This window comes from Artemia franciscana, chromosome 19 (genome assembly GCF_032884065.1).
Source record: "Artemia franciscana chromosome 19, ASM3288406v1, whole genome shotgun sequence".
Taxonomy (NCBI): Eukaryota; Metazoa; Arthropoda; class Branchiopoda; order Anostraca; family Artemiidae; genus Artemia; species Artemia franciscana.
In genome coordinates this window covers 15,396,648-15,420,716 of record NC_088881.1, presented here as the reverse complement: position 1 = coordinate 15,420,716, position 24,069 = coordinate 15,396,648, and the positions used below count along the sequence as shown (strand labels likewise).

The 24,069-nt window shown below is 35.7% G+C and overlaps 1 protein-coding gene across 4 annotated transcripts in view; it reads right to left on the bottom strand.

The window, feature by feature from the left end:
* The window catches only part of LOC136039331 (chromatin-remodeling ATPase INO80-like), a 138,516-nt gene that overhangs the window by 48,222 nt on the left and 66,225 nt on the right, over positions 1–24,069 (bottom strand). For all 4 annotated transcript variants that reach the window (XM_065722956.1, XM_065722954.1, XM_065722953.1 and 1 more), the window contains exons 18-20: positions 18,693–18,909; positions 17,099–17,226; positions 11,129–11,296 (exon numbers count right to left, since the gene is read on the bottom strand). In XM_065722956.1, the coding sequence (XP_065579028.1) occupies positions 11,129–11,296; positions 17,099–17,226; positions 18,693–18,909 (513 nt within the window). The remainder of the gene's footprint in view (positions 1–11,128; positions 11,297–17,098; positions 17,227–18,692; positions 18,910–24,069) is intronic.

Sequence of the window (24,069 nt, the reverse complement as noted above, 5' to 3'; positions counted from 1 at the left end):
AATTTAGGACAAATAAAACCAACACCTCATTCAAGCGGGTGAGCCGAGTCTGAGAGTAAGTCACACAGGATGCAAGCCTTTGTAGATGACAACATATTAAGAAATTAAATAAAAAACAACAACAAGTTTTTCAACTGAAAGTAAGGAGCGACATTAAAACTTAAAAACGAACAGAAATTTCTTCGTATATGAAAGGGGCTGCTTCCTCATCAACGCCCCGCTCTTTACGCTAAAGTCTGACTCTTTCTCTCAACTCTTCTTTTTAAAACAGTAAAAACTTTAGCGTAAAGAGCGGGGCATTGATGAGGAAGCAGCCCCTTTTATATACGAAGTAATTTTTTGTTCGTTTTAAGTTTTAATGTCGCTCCTTACTTTCAGTTGAAAAAACTTGCTTCTTTTTTTTTTATTTCTGAACGTTTTTGAATCAATGCATCTTTTGATTTTGGCTCTCCACAGAGGAATAATTAAAACGAAATTTGCATATTTATTTTTTTTGGCTAAATGGCTTTCTCATAATTTTGATCGAATGATTTTGAGAAAAAAAGAGCGGGAGAGGAAGCCTAGTTGCCCTCCAATTTGTTGGTTAATTAAAAAGGCAACTAGAACTTTTAATTTTTTACGAATCTTTTTATTAGTAAAAGATATACGTAACTTATAAATTAGCTTACGTAAAGAACTTTTTATTCTCATGTTTTTATTACATATATGAGAGGGTTCGCCCCCTCGTCAGTACCTCTCTCTTTACACTAAATCTTAAATTTTGTCCCAATTCATTAAGAATGACCCCTGAATCACAAAAGCCGTAGAATAAATAGTTGACATTACTAAAAATACTTTAGCGCAAAAAGCTAGGTATTAGGAGGAGGTGAGCCCCTCATATGGGTAATAATTTCTGTTCGTTTTAAGTTTTAATGCTAATACTTACTTCCAGCTGAAAAAACTTTTTCATATTTATTTTTTTCATTTTTTTTTTAATAATGCTAGTAAATTCTGCGCTCCCTTCATGGAAATTTTCTTCCCCCATGACAAATTCCTCGATGGAAAGTTCCCCCAGCATATCCCCCTCTTCTCAACCCCTCCCTCGAACCAAAAAATCCTCCTGAAAACGCCTGTACACTTCCCAATAACCATTACTATATGTAAGCACTGGTCAAAGTTTGTAACTTGTAGCCCCTCCCACGGGGACTGTGGGGGAATAAGTCGTCCTCAAAGACATAGTTATAAGGTTTTTCGACTACGCTGAATAAAATGGCTAGATCAGAATTTTGATCCGTTGACTTTGGGAGAATAATTAGCGTGGGAGGGGGCCTAGGTGCCCTCCAATTTTTTGGTCACTTAAAAAGGGCACTAGGACTTTTCATTTCCGTTAGAATGAGCCTTCTCGCAACATTCTAGGACAACTGGGTCGATACGATCACCCCTAGGGGAAAAAAACAAATAAACACGCATCCATGATATGCCTTCTGGCAAAAAATACAAAATTCCACATTTTTGTAGATAGGAGCTTCAAACTTCTTCAGTAGGGTTCTCTGATACGCTGAATCTGATGGTGTGATTTTCGTTAAGATTCTATGACTTTTAGGGGTGTTTCCCCCTATTTTCTAAAATAATGCAACTTTTCTCAGGCTCGTAAATTTCGATGGGTAAGACTAATCTTGATGAAACTTGTATATTTGAAACCAGCATTAAAATGCAATTCTTTTGATGTGGCTATTGGTATTAAATTCCATTTTTTAGAGTTTTGGTTACTATTGAGCCGGGTCGCTCCTTACTACAGGTTCGTTACCACGAACTGTTTGACAAATTGATCTACATTTCATCGATATTTGGCAACAGCTTTTTATTGTGCCTAAGCTGGCAAGACACAAAAAGGGAACATTTTCACAATTCGAGATTTTGCAGAAACAACAAAACTAGTTTCCGTTTAGAAATCCAAATTAAAAAATAACAGTTTTTTTCCCCGTACAAAGTTTTTTGTTTTTCCTGTGATACTCGGGTTAGAAAATGGTCTCTTTTTGCAATAGGAGATTTACAATTCTCATAAATATTTTGCCAAAATATTAATGAAAAATTTACAGATATTTTCCTTTTAAACTCATGGTAATGAACAGTGAGTAAAAAACTAAACCTCGTCGAAAACCAAAAAATACACTATTTTCTAAATACCATAGCATTTTACCTAGAATGGAATCCCCGGTCGTCTGTAGAAGGACCAAGGACGTATCCAGTATTTTTTTTTGGGAGGTGGGGTGGATTTACATAGAGAAACTTTAAAAATAAACATCAAAATTTTGTTTATGTGCATTATTTAAGATTCAAAGCACAGAAAAAAACCCAGAAACAAACAAACCAAAACTCGAAGCCCTGACTATAATTTTTCAAATATGTTCTGATTAAATAACCAAATTATTCTATCATCTGCGTAGGGGATAGGGAGGATAGAAAAAACTTTCTGATATTAATGAGCAACTTTTCAAAACATAGGTAGCGACGAGGCAAAAACAAAATATCCAGGCGGTGTCATTTTACGCATGAAAGCATCGTTATTAATTATGTCATACGATTAGATTTAAGGCAGGTGGTTTACTAAATATACAGTGCCGCTGTCAAAAATCAAAAGATATTAATTCGATTGTCTTGCTTTTTGGGAGGTATCATTTAAAACATGTGAGCCGTACAGAACTTCAAGTCACTTTACTCCACAGCTATTTTTTTATATGGTTCACCGTCGAAACAACTGATTGACATTTAGCTTTGTACATTCATCGGAAATAAAAAAAGACTTAGTCCCTAAAATACCAAGAAGTATTTTTGCCGTCAATTACTAATATAATTTTTAGAATGTCTTGACTAGCTCTACACTAAAATGTGGTATAAAACAATCTATTTTTGACAAAAAATTCTGTTGTGTGTTATATTGCAAATTTCTTGCTTATTTGTAATTCTACTTTAGTGTATTTTATCTAGGATTGATTGGAGTAGTTATTCTTTAGTTTTTTTTTCGAGAGGATTTTTCTACCCTGCTCTAAAAACCATATAGCTTTCAAAGGGATTAGTATCATGTGCTTATCTTTCTACTTAATTATTTATTAATAAATCTTGTCGATTCAGCATTGTAGTCCAGATAAGGGTTTCGGTAACTTAGACCCCTCCCGGAAATTTGAAAAAACTATACTGTGTTTTTCGATTGTTCAACGCAGTTTGATTCTCCCAATGGTCATGATACTTCCCAAAACTGAATCCTAGATGTGCCCCTGATTTCTCCCATTCAGAGGCACAAGCAGACACTCGAAAAAAAGGACATCTTAAACGCTTGATGATGAAGCATATGGACCTAGATTGTCGATTGTTTTTAATATTAATCAATTTGGCAATTAATTCACTCATTTAAAGCTCTAAAATTCATGATTACTTAGGTGAAAAATAGAAAAATGAACAGGAAGATTAATAAATAGGTCAAACTAACTCTAGACTAAATAAAAGTAATTCGACTTTGAATGAGTGCTAACATTTGAAAACTAACACCAACTTATTTGGATTGTGAACAAGTGAATAACAGAAAATCACCCGTGAATACAAACTGTCACTTATATTTTAAAATTTGGAAGGGGGTTTGACATTTGGAACGCACGAATTTGAAAAAAACAACAAAACCTAAAGCTTTAATTTTAAATAAATGCGGAATATCTGTAGAAAAAGGCAAAATTTAATGTCCTCCCCACCCCGCAAAGATGTTAATAAGTTTCAAAGTCAGTTAAGAAGCACTGATTATAGAAATATTTTCTGCTTTTGTCGGTAGATAAGAAGATAATAATAAAAAAGGGAAATATAGACTTTCGTGTCAAAAAGACCCTCACTTATTCCAAATCAAACCCAAAACAATATTAATCTTTTGCGGGACCATGTCCGAGAACCACAACCCCCTCGCTCCGTAAATTCCCAGAAAATAACGGAGTATTTCAAAGTTAACGGTGCAGCGTAGACTCGAGGACAGAGCAGCACTCTCCCTTTTTTTCTCCAGGCTTGGTCATATAAAACGGATGGACGTTGAAACTTGTAGGAGGTCTCACCAAGTCACGACTAAAAAATCGTAAAGCTCTTTTGAATGCAAAATGATTGGAGAACTACTTGCCATCCCTCAGCGTTTCATCTCTCCCTTACCCCTCCCTCCAGCAAAAAACGTGGTGAGATCAGAAATTCTAGGTACCTACTAAATAGCAACAATATCTGTATAGGAATGTGTCTCTGGGGCCGATGGGATAAGTGCAGCCTCAGAGACAAGACCATTTAAGACAGATGTTTCATACAATTATTTTAAACCTATTTGAAATGAAATTCATGGAAGGTTTTCAATATTTATCAATAAAAATGACTGTCTAGCGGGACCCATTGACGGGTGCCTCTCTCTAAGAAACAACTAAACACGTTATGACTGTATTTTGTTATATTTCGTTATAATATTTTGTTATATTTATGTTTTATTTTGTTAGTAGATGTGTTTTGTATTTTTATTGAATTCTATTCAATAATTTAATGGTTGGTGTTTAATTTGATTTTGAGAACTTATATTGTTATTTATTAAGGATATAAGACTAATACAATATAAAATTCTCGATGACATTCTTTGAGGTTTGGTATTTATACGGTTTTTAAGTTATCAATTGATAACATGACGCTTAAATTGCAGTACGAGTCTCCTTAAACAATATGCAGCCAGTGTCCTACACGGTACAAGTGTCTCGTTAAAGCTCATACTGAAGGATTTTTCAGCTCTTTGACTGCAAGTTCGAAGCTGATTTGGCAAACCAGAAACCCAAATCGAAAATTCCACAAAAAATGTTTGACGTTTACAAAAAAAAAAAAATTACTGCAATTGAGTCTATGACAACTACTCAAATAACGACTACTTCTATTACAAACACTCCGACCCAGATCTTTCTCAGTGCAACAACTCCTACTATGACTATTTGTGCCAACTATAGGACTATTAAATCGAGTGCACTATACTCAAACCACGAGGACTCCTACGACGGCTACTTCCGTCATGTCAATAGCCTGAACTGATAATATAAATATATTTATTAGCCAGCGTTAATATAATTATTACACGAAATGCATGTATTAATAAATAAAGGAAGAAAAACAAAATCTAAAAAACAAAATGTTCCATGAAAAGTAAAAAGTGAAACTGAAAACTCAAACCGAGTAGAAATGACTATGAATAAAGAGATAAAACCTAAAACAAATAGAAATTGCCTCATACAGCTTTGGTAGGGCCATGCTATACAACCACCCAAATGGATAGGGTCGTATCCACTTTACTCAAACAAAATAAATGTAACCGTTTTCTTAATAAGGTAAAAAAAAATGCTACTCAACTTACAAAAGTTCTTCCTTTCGAGATCAATATATTTCTAATAATAAATATAGTTTTATTATTCTAACATGCAATACATCTCACCATTATGAAATTCATTTTTAATTTATTCCTTTTAAATCTATTGACTTAATAAAGTTTCAATTTAAGCTATCTACTTAGTTTTTCTGAAGCAAATGCCTTTTGAGTGGCTTGAGGGGGAGGGGGTCAATTCTATACTTGTGAGCGGGAATTACAGTTTGCTTTAAGTTGGGTCTCGGCTTCATTTCTTCAGTCAAAATCGTTTGTGTTTGCTTCTCATATAAATTTGCTTTTTACTTTTCATAGAAAAACTGTGTTTCATATCAATTCGGCTAAAATTCTTATCCCACTAGAATCAAATAGAAAAAAATTTCCAACCTCCGGTCGTGTGTACACATGAACTACCTATCCGTTGATCACGGTGAAAATTAGAAGGGTGGAAAAAACGAAAAGCATGCAATAATTAATTTTATCATTTCAATAGCTAAAACATAACACTATTTGAAAAGTAGCTTCCTCAAATAAATTACACCTCGCCTAACATCAATTTTCCATCAAAAAGACAATTTATATCATTTCTGAAAACATCCCTTCTCTGTTTGATCAATAAATTTGATGATTCTCCTTCCCTTTTTTTATGATAATGGCTGTTTCACCCCTGTTTGTAACATGAAACTAATATTGGATAACAAAGCAACTAGCTAAATCCTTTTTAAATCCTCACTCAAGTTTGAATAGGTTTTGCATATTTTGTAGCTTCTTAAAACCACTTACAGTGTAAAAAAAAGAGCTATTCAAAAATGCTAATAGGAGAGGCACTAACGAAATAATTAGTCGTATAATTGAATAAGACGGTTGTACAATAGCCTTTTTTAAAGCCAGGAATGGAGTATATAAAAAAGAGAAAAAGGCGTCGTCTACATTTATCAACAAGATCTTTTGGAAACAATTTTTGAGTGGAGGAATGATTCACGTACAGAATATTTTTTTTAATTGCAGGGAATTTCTTTTTTAATTTATATTCTATTTAAAATTAAATTTCTAAAAAAAAAAACTCAGAAAACAGGGATTATTTTTCCCAGTTTGAACTTCATAAATATCAATCTGGTAGTTATAATGTAAACCTATTCTTTGGACGTATTGGAGTGACATGTCAGATTTCAGGGATATTTTACTAGACACGGACACAATACTTTAAACTACGATCACTGATCTTAAATTGAAAAAAACATAGTGAAGGTATATTTCCTATGGATAATTCCAAAATACCGATCTAACCATATCGGGCCATGAGGGAGGGCATTATCGCATAAAATTAGTCAAAGTTATAGCTCCGAGAAGTTTGGGATTAATAGTCATATTAAAGTAGTTTTAAAGAATACAGATCGTCATTCTTCCTCCGGAAACCCTCTGTGTGTCTATCCGTGTCTGACACACTGTGCGTATGTGCTCTCTTACACGACAATTACTTAGAATTTTAGCTAAAACATCTGCGAGTACTTTTTTCTAAGCACACGAAATCTTCAGAAAAAAAAAATATACTAAGTAACTGCCAATTCAAGGAATTTCAATTTGCGAATAATCTAAACGAAAATGGCACACAATCTTAGCCTTATCAATGGATATATGCTGCGAATAATCTCTAGTTTTCAATCAACGATTCAGTCAGTTGTATGCAGTGGTATCCTTAAGCTTTATTAAAGAGGCTTGCCGATATTAAACAATCAGTCTTTAAGGAGGCCCTAAACGATCAATCATTTTGATCAAAAGCTTCCGTCAATCGAATGACTCAAGCGTGATTGCCCGTCTAGGAACCTCTTTAACGCTTGAGTCAAACGTTCACGATTATTGATAGAAACTTAAGTGACTCAATCATTTTCATCAAAAGCAGTGTGTTAGATTAGCTTTGGTGGAGATTGAAGGGTTGATTGAAGCACACGTCAATCAGTTATCGGAAACTTTTGAACAAAGTAATTGACCGCCTAGGGCCTCCTTTAAAAATACTCATTTTTAGGTCCTCAGTCGTCAATTTTGGCCTAGGCTTCCATAATCTCTAGAAATACAGAAAACCTCATAAAATGAATATTATAGTTACCTTTCAGTAGGACCTAAAAACAAGAAGTTAGTTTTGACCGGAATATACAAATCTAGAGCCACTTTTTTGTTCAATTTTATCATTTATTAAAATAAAGAATCTACCTCACATGTTGCAGTCTTGAAATATGACTAGCTCTCCTGTATTCTCAAATACCACCATGATTATATGATAAATCTGAATGTTAATACTTCAGAAACAGAGTGGATATTGAGAAGTGCCACCCAAAAGCAACAGGCCACACCAGATGTTCGTTCTGAATAGACGACTTCGCATCAAACAATCGATAAGATAATCCAATTTTTTTTTAAACTAGGGGGGGGGGGGTAAGTTCATAAAAAAAATCGAGAGAGAGAGACTGAATGAGAAGCAAAATTAAAACTAGAAGGCTAACATCAAAATCTTTTTCAAATGCAAGGGGTAGAAAATTGAAAGAAGACGAATTTTGTTAGACATTTTGTTGGAAAAAACTTTCATAAGAATATAGTCACTAAAAGGCATAGAGAAGCGTAGAGAATAGGCAATGTGCGAGAGGCTTAGAGTACTAGTTACCTAAGTCACAATTACTCAGGTTTAAGGAATTTATTTGATACTTAAATTGTAGTGTAGATACAGTGTTGAGGAGGGGCCCAACGGTTGAGACAAAGGGAACATAGGGTATTTCCTCAATTATACTTGAGCGTTAAATCGTGAAGAAGCTGCTTTTAACAGTGACAGTTAAGGGTACCAGCATCGCATAAATCTAAAGACTTGGACTTGTCAGACAAAAGTCATATGGACATTACAAGAACTCCAAGCGCTATCCACCTGAAATTATCTTCAGATAAATAAAAGCTTTAGCTCTGTAAGCTCAGTCAGAGTCGATCCGGCTCTAAATAGGTACCTGGAGAAATCTGAGGAAGGTAGACAGGAAAGTGAGCGATAGGACAGAATGGCTGGCCCCCAGCCACCCCTCAGCAATTCCTGGCTGAAGGGCCATGTAACGGAGATCAGCACCACCGGTAGGGACTGCAAAGTCCAGTGCGGTATTCTTTAATTTTTTTTTATTTACCTAGACCAGAAAAGAAAACAAATCCAGTATAATTTCAATTTCTCCTCCAATGAATTGTATTCATATCCTTCTCATATTAGAATTCCAATGAGAGTCCATATGAGAATTCCTCTCATATTCAGAATCCATACATATTAGAATCCATATGAGAATTCCTCTCATATTCATTTTCTCCTTGGACCCAAAATGTTTTTTTCAACCAACTTCTACCTGGTTATATATTGAAATTAATGCTGCGCTAACTTGTATTTCTACTGAAGGAAAATATCAAAACTTATACTGGGTTAGTCGTGTACCGATCATTTCTCCAAGTGTGTACACAAATGGTATGGACTGGGACAAGCTACCCACTTCCCCTTTACTTTTTGAAAGTAAGCAGAAAATTTTCAGTTTCATTCTACCATGTAGCAGGTTAAATCATGTAAGACTATTTTTAATTATACCTTCTGAAAAATTCTTTAGTAAATCACGGATAATCTCTTATTTGCGATGTATTTTAAGAACTTTCTAACACAGTTTTCACTGCAGTTGGCGAGTACTAACAGAATCTACATATTGAGATAGGAAGTTTCAATTATTTTGCATATTTTTATCATTCGTGGAACAATTCCCGCCTTCTTGAATCTGGAAACAAAAAAGGGGAGGGAATTCCTTCACATTAAAAGCAATATTTTCAATATGTAGCAAAGTCGTGTGAAATGGCCAAACAAGAAACTAAAAAAAAAGAATCCATACATCCTTCAAGTTAATTGTAATAATGATAATTTTTTGACCCTCTAGTCAAAAAGGAATGAACTAATGAAGAATAATCACAGAAAACATCAAGACATCTTAATCACTTAAGGTTTATGTTGCTTGTGCAATATTTGAGGTCTTATTTTTCTGCTCTCCTATGTTTTAATATTTCTACGGAAGATAATTTTTTCAATGATTCCATAGCAGAGATCCAGCTCTATCCGTCTACCTAACTTTATTTTTAAAATTCAGTATACATAGTTTTCTAGATCGAAAGTTCGTTGAGTGTTAGTTGAAAATTGCTGAGAAAAGCACAATCTTCTTATTTTTTTTAAGCAAATTTAGATCCTTCTTTGATAAAATGTTTAAGCACTATTATAATTCTGGCTAGGTAAATGGATAAATCTGAGACTAATGAATCTAATGACTTCCTTTTGTGACATCTGCAGACTCGTCAAAAAATTGCTTGTTTCAAAAGGAATATATACTTTTAAATGCCCCATTGAGAGGAAAGTCATCAATACTTCCTTTTCAACAAGTCTTTACTTACAAAAAATAATTTTGTACAAAATTCCCCTTTCAAGATGAGCTCTTGGCTTCATTCATCTATTTGATAGGTTATTAAAAAAAACAAACAATTTTCCTGAAGACGCCTTTCATATGTGAAATGATTTTTCGTTACATAGTTAGCTTATAGCTTTAATAGCTAATATTTGGCATTCCTTGGCTGTTCCGATGACAAGACACACTGGTTCCGTTCATAAAACAAAAATTAATGCAAAATAAGATACGAGGAAAATAATACAACCAAAAAAAGGAAAGCTAAAAATTCAAAACAAATAATACGAAACATTAGAATGGAAAAACAAGAAGATAAAGAACAAAGGAAAATCAGATGGAAGTAAGGCTGATAGAACATTAAGCCAGTAGCTCGACCATACGATTGCCATGTAAGTCAATCAATTTAAAAAGCAACTCGGCTGAGAATCATCAAATATCGATAATATGTTTTGCTATATGCAAACACGATTTTCTGATTTTGTTTTTCCAAATTTTTTCTCGAACTTTTCCAAGCCAAGACCTATAGGATGTCTCCTCATCTTGACTTAATTCGTGACAGTTCTGTCAGTCAAAACACATGCAATCTCATTCCATATAATCCAGTGACCAGATAGTCATAGAATAGTGTATCTATTATCCATTGCCACTTTCTGTACACGAATGTTTGTGCTGCGATTGATGAAGACAATCGCAGAGCCATCTAATCCATCGGTCAAAGGTAAGCATCTGCACATGGCAAGTGTTGTCGCTTTCTGGACTAGTTGACAACACCATAAAAAACCTGAGCCGTCCACAAAGTTATAAGATATACAGGGATAAAGCATGATTACTAACAGAAATAGTACGAGGCTGACTGCTGTATCTGCAGTATCCCAACGCGTAAAGTGTGAAAAAAAAGTAGTATGACAATAATAATAGGAAATTTTAATACTTTTAGAAACTCCACCCTTTTTCAAACTATACCAACTTTTAGAATCGATAAATACCTAAGAACAACCGTAGATTTTAGTCTATTGTTTCTATAGATTCAACGGAAATTTGTTTTGACCTTTGAACAGTAACACCAATGTCAAGTTTTCAGTTTTTCAGTACATAGATTGAGCGTTCTTACCCCAATCCGTTCTAATTACTAACAGGTTTTATTTTTACTTGTTAACAAAGCTATTTTCATTTAATTTTGCTCAATACAAAAAAAACTAGACATTTTATTGCTTGTAATAGAAGAAAGTCTACTTCTTAGGATTTTATACCAACCATTAAGCAAGGGATTTATACTTATAAAACTTACTGTATCGGCTGCCGTTAAGTTTAGTCCTAGCCCACCAGCTCTTGTGCTCAAAAGAAAAACGAAGATATCCGATCGTGACTGGAAGTCCGACACCATATCCCGTCTCTCGGCGATGCTAGAAGAGCCATCCAATCTGAGATACATCATGTGACGGAATCGTAAGAATTCCTTAAAAAAAGAAGCTAATGGGAGTTTTTTTTTTTTTTTAATGAAATAAGATATAAGCACAGTAGGATTTCTAGGTTTTGTCATAAAAAAGCCTTTGATATAAGAAAGAATTAAGAAAGAGCATTGGAAGACTTTAGTGAAGTTTCACAATTGATAATCCGCTACTTAAATTGTATGCCACTAATAATATATATATATATATACCAAGCTAATACTCTTATCTCCCCCTTGCTTTTACCAGAGTAATAGCTAATTCAGACAACAAAACCATCGAAAAACACCAGAATACTTCCATGTTTGAAGAGAGCACCAAAATTGGCTGAGATGTACTTTTGAGCATGCTCTTTAATATGGCCCGATTACGCAAGCGAAATTTGTCCTCGAAACCCCACTAGGTGGCTTGAAATCCAAGATGGCGGATGAAAATACGAGTTTGTCAAAATGAGAAGGCATGGCCGTTCAAATAGGCTAGAATGGGTTAATCGATGGCATAGGTTCCGAATATTAACGCAAAAATAAGTTATACCGTGGCACCGCTAGGTGCCTCAAATTAGAAAGCAATTATAGTTTTTCGGTGGTCTGCATACACAGCTTGCTTACCAAAGAAAAATTGGTAACCTCCTCAATGGTAGCAGATGGAGCGACTGCATTGCCAAAGCAGGGATAACCACTACAAAAGAGCAGAAGCAGCAATAGTTGCTAAGTACAAGTCAAAAACCCAGCAATTACACCAAGTGACACTAGTATCACTTTAAATCCTTCAGTAACGAGCATACGAGGATTACCTGCTTTTCGGTTATTTAGGTCTAGAAGAACAACTGGATTTTGAAGGTTGGGTTTCAGCAATGAAAATCCAGTTTCTGCTGTTTGAATTTTGGGCACTTGTCATGGAACTCCAGGAGCATCTGATGTTTCTTGACAAGTTATATCGCTTTCCGCCGATATCAAACTCTACGTGGAAATCTTACAGCTCAATGGTTTTTCCTTTTCGACCATATCAATTACTCCCGTTGATCCCCTGTTCACATACGCGATATGGTGCTACTAGAAACAGAGCATTCATCTGTTTTTGAAAAGTTCATGAAAGGTAAGTTCACGATATCAAAATTGGGAAGAACATTCTCAAATTTACCTCAGGACCAGGCAGACGAGCAGCTAAACTAGGCCGCTGCATCGACGAATTTGAACCTAGTCTTTCCAGCTCAGATACTCATAACGACGGAAACCACAGCGAGGCAAAGTCCCACCAGAAGAATTTTCTATTGAACGTTTACAGTCTCTTAACAACTATTTTGGAAATGAGGAATTTTTTTCTGGAAAGAACGACAGATCTCATTTTTTTAAGTAAGAATGTAGCTGTTGAACCAGGAAAACCAATTTCAAGCCTCAAACCCCTGGGCAAACAGCAGTACGAACAGTTTGTGAAGGAGCGCCTCGTTGAAAGCTCAAAACCAATAACAGCTGCGTTAGTCAAGAATTGCATTGCCATATATGGGGGAAGGGTCTAAGAAGAAAAGACCAACTCAGCGAAAACTCATCTCAGCGCCAGTAGATATGATATATCACTGTTTAAAGCACTTTACGTGGGCTGTGTTCCTCGAGGAGGCGACATGGACGCCTTCTTCAAACACAAAACAGTCAATATCCACCAGCTTTGACGTCTGATGGCCAGATTTGTGTTGGCAACAAAGCCGAACTTTTAGATGCCTGAATCAGCTTAATCCCAGCTGCTGAGGTTAACGCTCAAAATGTTAAAGCCAAACTGATAGACGGAGCTGCTCTGGTGCAAATTTTGAATCCAGGGAATTCGAAGACCTTCGGAAAGTATGCCAAATAAGTGTTTTTTCCCCTGATAGAGTATCAGCTCAAATATGTCGAGAGACTTGACCTCGTATTCAATGTTTACACATAGGATAGTCCAAAGTCGCCAGTCAGAAGTCTTATAAGAGGCAAGGGTTCACGACAAAAAGTTGTTCCGAACACACAAATCCCATTTAAGTGGAAATAATTCCTGCAAGCAGATGCAAACAAAACACACTTGTTTAACCTGCTGTCCCACGCAGTCGTGGAAAGGTCTTCGACGTCAAAACGAGTATAATGCACAACTAGAAACACGTGCATAGCTAACCGGGCATTCGTAGAGCAGAGCCTCATCCAGTTATGTCCACACGAAGAGGCTGACACCCGTGTTTCACGCTTGTGATGCAGTCTTAAAAGGACATGCGTTGATTCTCATACGAACGGTGGACACAGACCTGATTCTGATTGCGACCTCGTGCTTTGATCACATTGTCATATCCGAACTATTTATTGCGTTTAGTGTCGACACCAACCTAAAGTACGTTCCCATTCACAAAATAGCTCGAACGCCCGGGCCGACGAAATCACAGGCGTTCTTCCACACGTTTACAGGATGTGATTCCGTTTCTTCTTTTATCCACCACTCAAAGAGGCAGTTCTCTGCGAGTGGCAAAATATTCCAAGACTAATGGAGACTTTCCTTCAACTGACAAACCAGCCTTCCCAAGTGACAAAACTGCAAGTACACGACCTCGACTGCTTTGTCACGAAGACAAACGATGTGAAACAAGACTGCGATGACGTGAATGAATTTAGGAAAGACATATTTCAATGACATAAGACCAAGAGCATGCAGATACTTCCTCCAACTAGTACTTCATCTTTACAACATTTTCTTAGAGCTGCACTATATTCAGGTCATGCGTGGAGCCGCAGCCTGGAATCAATACCCACTCTTCTCAGTTTTTCTGACTTTGACTGGGTCAGAACCACCGATGAAAGGCGGCTTCCCAATTGGTTAGGTTCCCTTCCGCCAGCGTCAAAAGTCTGTCGCGAGACAGTGCGTTGTGGTTGCAAAAAAGGGTGTAAAAGAAGGTGCTGCAGCAGGAAATTGCTGGTGCAAATCAAAGTGCTTTAATTTTTGAAAATATTATTTTTCTTTTTAATAAGATTCGATTGATCTCTGTGTATTCTTGATAAAATTATACTTCTTAAAGGCTTTAATCCATTCGTTTAACTTCTGGTGATTCATTTACAATAAATAAAGAGATGAAGAATTAACTGATTTTCGTTTAGCAGATGTAAACAAAGGCCATAAATAGGACGTGTCTTTGGTCTCATCCTTAGGCTATTTGTTCTGTACAGACTGTTCTACTATTAGACGTATGTCAGAATGACAGAACAATACTTAAAACTGCTGCATTAATTACTCCATTCCAGCCCGTTACATGGGGATCACAAATCTCGCGCGATTCGGAAAATTGACATTGTCTTCCGCCATCTTCGATTTTAGACCCCAAGCAGATCAAACGGTCAACTAATTTCAGACCCCAAGCGGATCAACGCTACAACTAAGGTATATTTATGTGCATATATGTGCGGTTTAAGAATCTGGAGTATTGGTTGCTCCTAATCCACCCATTTGATGCAATTACTTCTTGTTTTAACAAAACTTGTATTTTTCGACCGCCATCCTGAATCTGAAGCGCCTAGCAGCACCACGGTACAAATTAGGTTAGTTTTACGTTCATATTTGGAAGTTCTGCCATCGATTATCCCATACTGGCCTATTTGAGCGGTCATATCTTTTCATTTTGATAAAATCACATTTTTGACCGCCATCTTGGATTTGAGGAACCTAGCGACAATACGGTAATACTTGGGTTATTTTTAAGCTCGTATTCGGAGCCTTTGCCATCAATTACTCTATTACTAGCCTATTTGAACGGCCATATCTTCTCATTTTGACAAAGTCGTATTTTCATCAGGCATCTTGAATTTCAAGCCACCTAGCGGCGTTGCGAGGAAAAATTTGGCTAGCGTAATCGAGCCATATTAAAGACCATGCTCGGAAGTAAATCTCAGCCAATTTTCGTGCTTTTCTCAAGCACGGAAGTGTTTTGGTACTTTTCGTCAGCACTATCGCCTATTTTTAGAGATGATTAGGTATAAATGTCCAGGAGGCGCAATGAAGCTAGGTGTAACTATCCAATAAACCTCATACCGCATGTTCGAATTATTCGCCAATTTTTTCAAACATGTTATACTTTTTCTTAGCTGCTTCAGCATGCATTTAATTGCTGATAATTTTACATGACACCACAGGCATTGGAGACCCCTCCCCACCAAATGTGACCAGCCAGTTGGTAAAAAAAAAAACAAACAAAAAACATGAACCACCACGATAGTCATAAAGTAAAAAAAACCGATTCCAGCTGGTAAATAACTCACTGAAACCACCCCTTCATCCCAATAACTTAAAATTCCCAACAATTTGGATTTAGACCTGGGAATAGTATTGTTCATTGCAAAAGAACTTAGCCATTTTGTTGAAACTGTCCGACGATCAGATGACAAAAACTTCGGGGTCAACATAATTTTGATGGTATGCATTTGGAGAAAAAAGGACCTTGGGGAGGGGGAGGGCTAGTTACCCTCAGATCACTTTTGAATCTTAAAAAGGACAATAGGAATTCCAATTTAAAATCAAATGAGCCCCCTCAGAAGTTTATAAGATCATACCTTTCATAAGAACCTTGTATGCCTCCGGCCTCAACATTTATAACACTTGCCCCCAGGTTCTGGGAGGCTCTGTTATCTCTGGAGTTATTATTATATGATGTTTGGTCTATTTTGAACCAAATGGCTATATAAAAAATCCAGTCAGACATATTTGGGGAAAAAAGGGTTGGAGGGGGGGAGGGGCTAGTTGCCATTGGATCACTTTTGACTCTTAAAAAGAATTAGAACTTTCAATGTCTAATCATTTGAGTCTCCTCCGAGGTTTATACGACCACTTCTTCTATAGAAACCTTATATGCCCCCAGAGCATAGTTACAACCCTTCCACCAGGCCCTGGGGGGAGGGGGTATGTTGACCCCAAAGTTTTTGTTACCTGATCGTTAGAATATTTAAAACAAACTGGCAATATTTCAACTTTTGGCAATATTTCAAAAAATCTCAAGTTTTGATCGAATGCCTTTGGGCTAAACAGGGTGTGCATGTGGGGGGTGGGTGGGTAGATACCCTCCGATCCTTTTCTACTCATAAAAATATAACTAGGATTTTTAATTTCCAATCAAGTAAGCCACTTCTGAAGTTTACACAACCACCCCTTACACAAAAACCGTACATGCCCCGGGGAAGAACGACGTTGGGGAGGGGGCTAGTTGCCCTCCGATCAGTTTTGACTGTTAAAAAGGGCACTATAACTTCCAGTTTGCAATCAAATGAGCCACTTCCGAAGTTTGTAGGGCCGCCCTTTCCATATGAAGTGCCCCTGGAAAAAAAATTAAATAATAATAATAAAACATTGGAGCCGTATGGCCTTCACTATAGGCAACACTATAGCGTTGCCACTGATTATAATTAAATTACACTTCTGACACACAATTGGAAACAGATATTAAGGAAATTGAATATATAAGAAATATAAAATAAATAAAATCTGCTTGTTTGAACATATGAAATATGTAAATAAATAATAAGTATATAAAATATATGAAATCCGTTTCGAAAACATAAAATAAATAAAATCTGCTTGTTTGAACATATGAAATACGTAAATAAATAATAAGTATATAAAATATATGAAATCCGTTTTGAAAACATAAAATCTGCTGGTTTAGGTTTTATTTGAACAAAAATTATTACTAAAATATGGGAAGTCCTTAAAGAAACAATAAAAGATTTTTCCTTCTTCTTAAAATCAGGCAAGGTACCCCATTACTTTATTGTTGAAGCTTATAACCCATTCAGAAAGAATGGCTCAAAATGATATACCTCTAACAGGTCGATAACCCGTGTCATTTGGCTGTAGATTAAGACCCTGTGTCCTTCGTCCTTTAATCGCTTGAGAAGAGCATCGAGAACTCGCATCTTGCCCGAATCAGCAATCAAGCTTCGTTTGTCTAAAAGGAATAAAATGCAGGATTTAAGATAGAAGCAACATATTAAGAACTAGACAGACAAAAAAGACCAAATAATTAAAACATTGACAGTCAAAACATGTGAGGTGGAGTCACGGGGTATAACAGCGGTTGCCAAGTCGTACCATGTAACCCACATCAAAAGTACTTGATCCTTGACACGAGACTTATAGAACAAAATCTGAGAGTTTAAAAAAAAAAAGATCTAAATGAGAGAAATTTCGGACATTATTCTAATTCCTGCTACCCTTAAGCCTCGTTCGTAGCTCATATATTATCACGGGTTTGACCATCTTTTGTACACTCTACTCCAAGTCTAAAATTAAAAAAAAAATGTATTTTTCCCATAAAAATTTGCATACAGTTATTTTATCATTATTAATAAATGTCTTCACAAACTTATTTTTACCTTTAAGATAAGATTATTCATGATAAAATACACTTGGAGTAATAAACTATACTGTTCCCCCAAAGGTTCCTTGGCTTTTCCTTGTTTTATTCAATTACAAATACATATAAATATACATACATATATATATATATATATATATATATATATATATATATATATATATATATATATATATATATATATATATATATATATATATACCCTCTCTATATTTTATCCTCTCTTGTGAGTAAAATTATAAAGATTTCTACTGCCTTGTACTCTTCTCTTGTGATCTTACCAAACCAATTCGAAGATACTCTGCTTTTGGTTTGGGCTCCACTGAACTGCGCAAAAGCGCAACAACAACGTCAATTCTTAAATTTGAAAATCCAATTTTTCTTCTGAGCTAAACTAACCTATTATCTATAATAATTACATAACTGGTCAGTGTCTGTATCACCCAGCCTATCACAGATCTGAAAACAATTATGTTAGGGTACACGACCTACAACAATTTGTCCAGGGTACTTCTACAATCAGAGTCAGTTGAGTTTTTGGATTCTCACATGAGAGTATGCGTATTTTTAATCTTTTTTTTTTGTCAGAGGACTAAAAGCAAGCGATTATATCTCATTATAGAATCCAAACAATCAGTAGCTGTCCATAAAAAGATGACTTTTGTCTCAGGGCTGAGGTTTCGAGAAAACTTTGATTTTCTTTCTCTGATAGGGGGGGGGGGGGGAATTTGGCCACAAACTTTGTGTTTGGGGGAAGGTGGCTAGCTATATTTTGCTTAGTCCTCACGATAAAGTGTACGTCATGCTTTTTTTGCTTTTCATTGGCCTCATAAAATGTGTAGTTTTTTTTTTTTTTTTTTTTTAAGGAAAACTAGTAGCCTAGTATTCACAAGTCAACAGCAACAAAAAAATAATAAGATAAAATTTAACGAATTTTGGCTGCTTATGGAATAAACGAAAACTTATCAATTTAAACATGAACAAATGAAGCTTAACTAAACTAACCTAAAAGATGAAAAAAAAAAAAAAAAACCAACCAGGAAGAATCATTTTGGACCAGCCATGTTTTGTAGTCAAAGATGAAATCCCACCACTTTCCTCTGGAGAAAAGCTGATTTTCACAGGCGAGGGAATGGGTAGGCAGCCCTTCATCATAATCATTGTCGCTTCTTGATTAGAACAGTGGAAAAGATTTTCTAGCTTCCAGCTGGCACACCTATCGCTGCAATAAACACCTCTGAACTGAGCACTGGCCTGAAATGAACAAATTACAAAATCAAGAGAATGATTGCGCATTAAGCGGTAATTATACTTATGGCTAGCACGATTTTCATACCTAGGTTTCAAGGACGTAAGAATAAACTTCTGAAACTCAGTAAAAAGTTTATGTTGCAACGATCCTTATTTCAAAGGGCAAGGGTTTAACCCTTGTAAGTTCTAGCCCCTCGACTCCTTTTAAATATGTCCCAAATAGAAATGTATCTAGCCAAACATTCGTTATATATGAAGATATAGCTAGATAATGAATTTTTACGTTGCTGGATTTAACATGAACCAATTTGAGGAAGCTGTGTCAATGGAAGCTTCCGGATTGGCTAAATTTGTAGCCCCTACGAACTTATATTAGCTATACGAATTTGTATGGCTATTACGAATTACATTTCGACAACTATAAGATTGGCTATAGACCAGTTCAACCAAGGACTAAATTCTCCGTGTGAAGGAACGTCATTACCATTATTTTCCCATTATGACTTGAATTTTTAGGGCAACTAGATGAGTGACAAAGCAACATAGGGAATCGAAAAGGTTGGTTGTGGACTGGATTGACCTTTTTCTAAAAACTATAAACCAACAATAATTAGTTCGGTCTCAATCACTGCTTCTCGTTAATAATTCTTGAAGAGAAGTAGCTACATTAGCTAGTAAACAGACATATTTTACCAGTAAAAAGACAAAATAGCTGAGCTAAAAGTAAACATTATATTATGGTTAAATATGGTAATTTGGAAGAACTAAAGCTAACAAAAGCTTTATTTACTTTCTTTTTCGTTACTTGAAGGGTTTGAAACAGATATATCCCCAAGAAATAGTTGTATGCACTTCTTTTCTTTTTCTTTATTTTACCAAAATTCATGGCACCATCAATTTTTTCGTTTTAAGATGCTCGTCTTAGAGGACATTAGACAATTAACATTTGTACGGTATCGCAATCCATATAAACAAACATATTTCCAGAGACTCCATAATTTCATAAGGAGCAGCCAATGGCCTCAAACCTCTAGTGAAGGCAGTGACAACTCCTTAAATGGGCTGTGACCGTACTTCACGGTAGGTAGCATGACTTGGGTAGAGTTGAGTTATAGCCAGATAGCTAACTTTACCATTAATACTTTCAAAGTCATCCAATGAAAATCTCAGTTATCCACAATTAAAACACGTTGATTTTCAAACATATTATTCATGACGCACTACTTTGATTTGATTTTTCTTCTTAAAAAAACATAGTTGACAAATTGACACAAAACTTAACTAACTAGCTTTTGTTATTTTAATTTTGTGTGAAGGGGACAAATGTTTAGTTTTCGAGCAGCTCCGGCAATTTAGTAAATATGAATATGACTCATTTTTTCTTCTGAAATAAAAGCTATAAGATAAAGTAAAAATTTGTTTCTGAAGAGCATAAAAACGACACAATTTGGATGTTGAAGGAATTCAAGTATTTTTACCCACCATCGGCAAAAATTTTTACTATTTTACCTATCATCGGCAAAAAAAATTGCTGTGTCATTCCAGCTTACTAAATTTTGGGATTATCTTATTTCGGAAATAGTTTCCAATTGGCGTTAGAAAAAAAAAACATTTAAAAATATTGAGGGTACACGGATCAATTTTTGTCCGTTACCCAAAAGCTCAATTTTTTTTTACGGTTTATTAGTCGGCTTCATAATTATACGATCCTTATGTTGATACCTTCTTTGTCAGTCAGCGATTTGACCATAGGCTCAACGGAAAAGTGAATGTTTGCCCGCAAGGTTTTCTTCTTTCCTTTTTATATTTTCTTCGTGCTTCTTGTCAGTGCCATTTCCCACAAGCCGAATTGATTTAGTCCAGAAAACAAGTGACAAAAAAGAGACGATTTTGACTTTAAGCTCTGTTTAAGTGTAAATAATGGGTTTAAAGAACATCTCCGTTTAGAATTTGTCAAGTAGGCTCCATATTAAGGCCGTGATTAAGTGAACTTGAAAACATCGAGCTTCAAAATTGAAGTTAGGTTAGCCTTCTGTCTTTTAATTCTCTAGAGACCGTTGATTGTCAAAACTTCAAATAGCACCAATTATTAAGTCTTGTGAGAGGTTTTGATAGACAGCTTCCTTTGGCGAGATAGTAATATATTTGGCTGCGTCTTGCAAAGCTTGGTTACCGACCAAGGGAGAAGAGAAAATGAGCAAAAGAGCACTATCATTCTCAAATACAAAATGCCCATGTATATGAAACTGTGACGGCATGCATAGAGCGCATTTTAAAATGTATTGTTTTTTCCACTGTTTTTTTTTCCTATGGATAGGCTATTTAAAATACCTCAGTTGATTAATTCGAAACTAAACACCAAACTTAGTAGAAAGCTTTCTTCGAGGATTCTCAGAAAACCAAAGTTTTTTACGAATTAAATTGAAAAAAAATTAACTGAAAGTAAGCAGTGACATTAAAACTTAAAACGAACAGAAATTACTTCGTATATGAAAGGGACTGCTTCCTCGTGAACGCCCCGCTCTTTACGCTATAGTTTTTTACTGTTTTAAAATAGAGTTAAGAGAAAGAGTCGGACTTTAGCGTGAAGAGCGGGGCGTTGATTAGGAAGCAGCCCTTTTCATTTTTGAAGTAATTTCTGTTCGTTTTATTTTTTAATGTCACTCCTTACTTTAAGTTAAAAAAAACACTTGTTTTTATTAAATTTAATTTCTGAACGTTTTTGAATCAATGTATGTTTTGATTTATGCTCTCCGCAGATGAATAATTCAAACGAAATTTGCCTATTTATTTCTTTTTTGGCTAAATGGTTTTCTCGTAGTTTTGATCGAATGATTTTGAGAAAAAAAAGAAGCGGGGATGGAGGTCTAGTTGCCCTCCGATTTTTTGGTTACTTAAAAAGGCAACTAGAACTTTTAATTTTTTATGAATGTTTTTATTAGTAAAATTATTAGTAAAAATAAATTTTATTAGTTAAAGATATACGCAACTTACAAATTAGCTTACGTAAAGAAACTTCTGTATTCTCATATTTTTATTACATATATGACGGGGTTCACCCCTCGTCAGTACCTCACTCTTCACGCTAAAGCTTAAATTTTGTCCTAATTTCTTAAGAATGACCCCTGAGTAACAAAAGCCGTAGAATAAATAGTTGAAATTTCTAAAAAGACTTTAGCGTAAAGAGTGAGGTATTAGGAGGAGGTGAGCCCCTCATATGCGTAATAATTTATGTTCCTTTTAACAGAAATTATTATGGAATATTTACAGGAATTAATATTTACAGGAAAATAATAACAGGAATATTCTGTTCCTTTCAGTTGAAAAACTTTGTCATATTTATTTTTTCATTATTTTTTTTAAATAATGCTAGAAAATCCTGCGCTCCCTTCATGGAAATTTTCTTTCCCCATAACAAATTCCTCCATGAAAAGTTCCCCCAACATATCCCCCCCCCTCTCAGCCCCTGCCCCAACCAAATGAAAACGCCCCAGAAAACGTCTGTACACTTCCCAATAACCATTACTATATGTAAGCACTGGTCAGTGTTAGTAACTTGTAGCCCCTCCCAAGGGGACTGTGGGGGAGTAGGTCCTTCCAAAAGGCATAGTTGTAAGGATTTTCGACTACGCTGAATAAAATGGCTATCTCAGAATTTTGATCCGGTAACTTTAGGAAAATAATTAGCGTGCGACGGGGGCCTAGGTGCCCTCCGATTTTTTGGTCACTTAAAAAGGGTACTAGAACTTTTCATTTCCGTTAGAATGAAGCCTCTCGCAACATTCTAGGACCACTGGGTCGATACGATCACCCCTGAAAAAAAAAACAAACAAATAAACACGCATCCGTGATCTGCCTTCTGACAAAAAATACAAAATTCCACATTTTTAAACAGTTCGTGGCAACGAACTGTAGTAAGGAGCGACCAGGCTCAATAGTAATTAAAACTCTAAATAGAATTTTGATACTAATAGTTATGTCAAAAGAATGGCATTTTAATGCTGATTTTAAATATATAAGTTTCATCAAGATTAGTCTTACCCATCAAAAGTTACGAGCCTGAAAAAATTTGCCTCATTTTAGAAAATAGGGGGAAACACCCCCTAAAAGTCATACTATCTTAACGAAAATCACACCATCAGATTCAGCGTATCAGAGAACCTTGATGTAGAAGTTTCAAGCCCCAATCTATAAAAATGTGGAATTTCGCAATTTTTTTTGCCGGAAGACAAATCACGGATGCGTGTTTATTAGGTTTTTTTTTCCCCAGGGGTGACCGCATCGACTCAGTGGTCCTATAATGTCGCGAAAGGGCTCATTCTAACGGAAATGATAAGTTCTAGTGCCCTTTTTAAGTGACCAAAAAATTGGAGGGCACCTAGGCCCCCTCCCACGGTCATTTTTCCCCAAAGTCACCGGATCAAAATTCTGAGATAGCCATTTTATTCACCATAGTCGAAAAACCCAATAACTATGTCTTTGGGGACGACTTACTCCCCCGCAGTCCCCGTGGGAGGGGCTGCAAGTTACAATCTTTGACCTGTGTCTACATATAGTAATGGTTACCAAGAAGTGTACAGACGTTTTCAGGGGGATTTTTTTGGTTGGGGGGGGGGTATTTGAGGGGGGAGGGTTACCGGGGAGGATTTTCCATGGAGGAGCTTCTCATGGAGGAAGAGATTTTCAATAGAGGGGGCTCAGGATTTTCTAGTATTATTTAAAAAAAAAAACAATGAAAAAATAAACATGAAAAGTTTTTTTTCTACTGAAAGTGAGAAGCAGCATTAAAACTTAAAACGAACAGAAATTATTACGCATTTGAGGGATCTACCTCCTCGTAATACATCGCTCTTTACGCTAAAGCATTTTTAGTAATTTCAACTATTTATTCTACGGCCTTTTTGATTCAGGGGTCATTCTTAAGGAATTGGGACAAAATTTAAGCTTTAATATCAAGAGCGAGGTATCGACGAGGGGTGAGCCCCCTCATATACGCAATAAAAACAAATGAATATTGAAGTTCGCTACGTAATTTAATTCGTAAGTTACGTATATTTTTTACTTACGAAAACGTTCGTAAAAATTATAAGTTATAGTTGCCTTTTTAAGTAATCAAGAAATAGGAGGGCAACTAGGCCTCCTCCCTCGCTCCTTTTTTCTCAA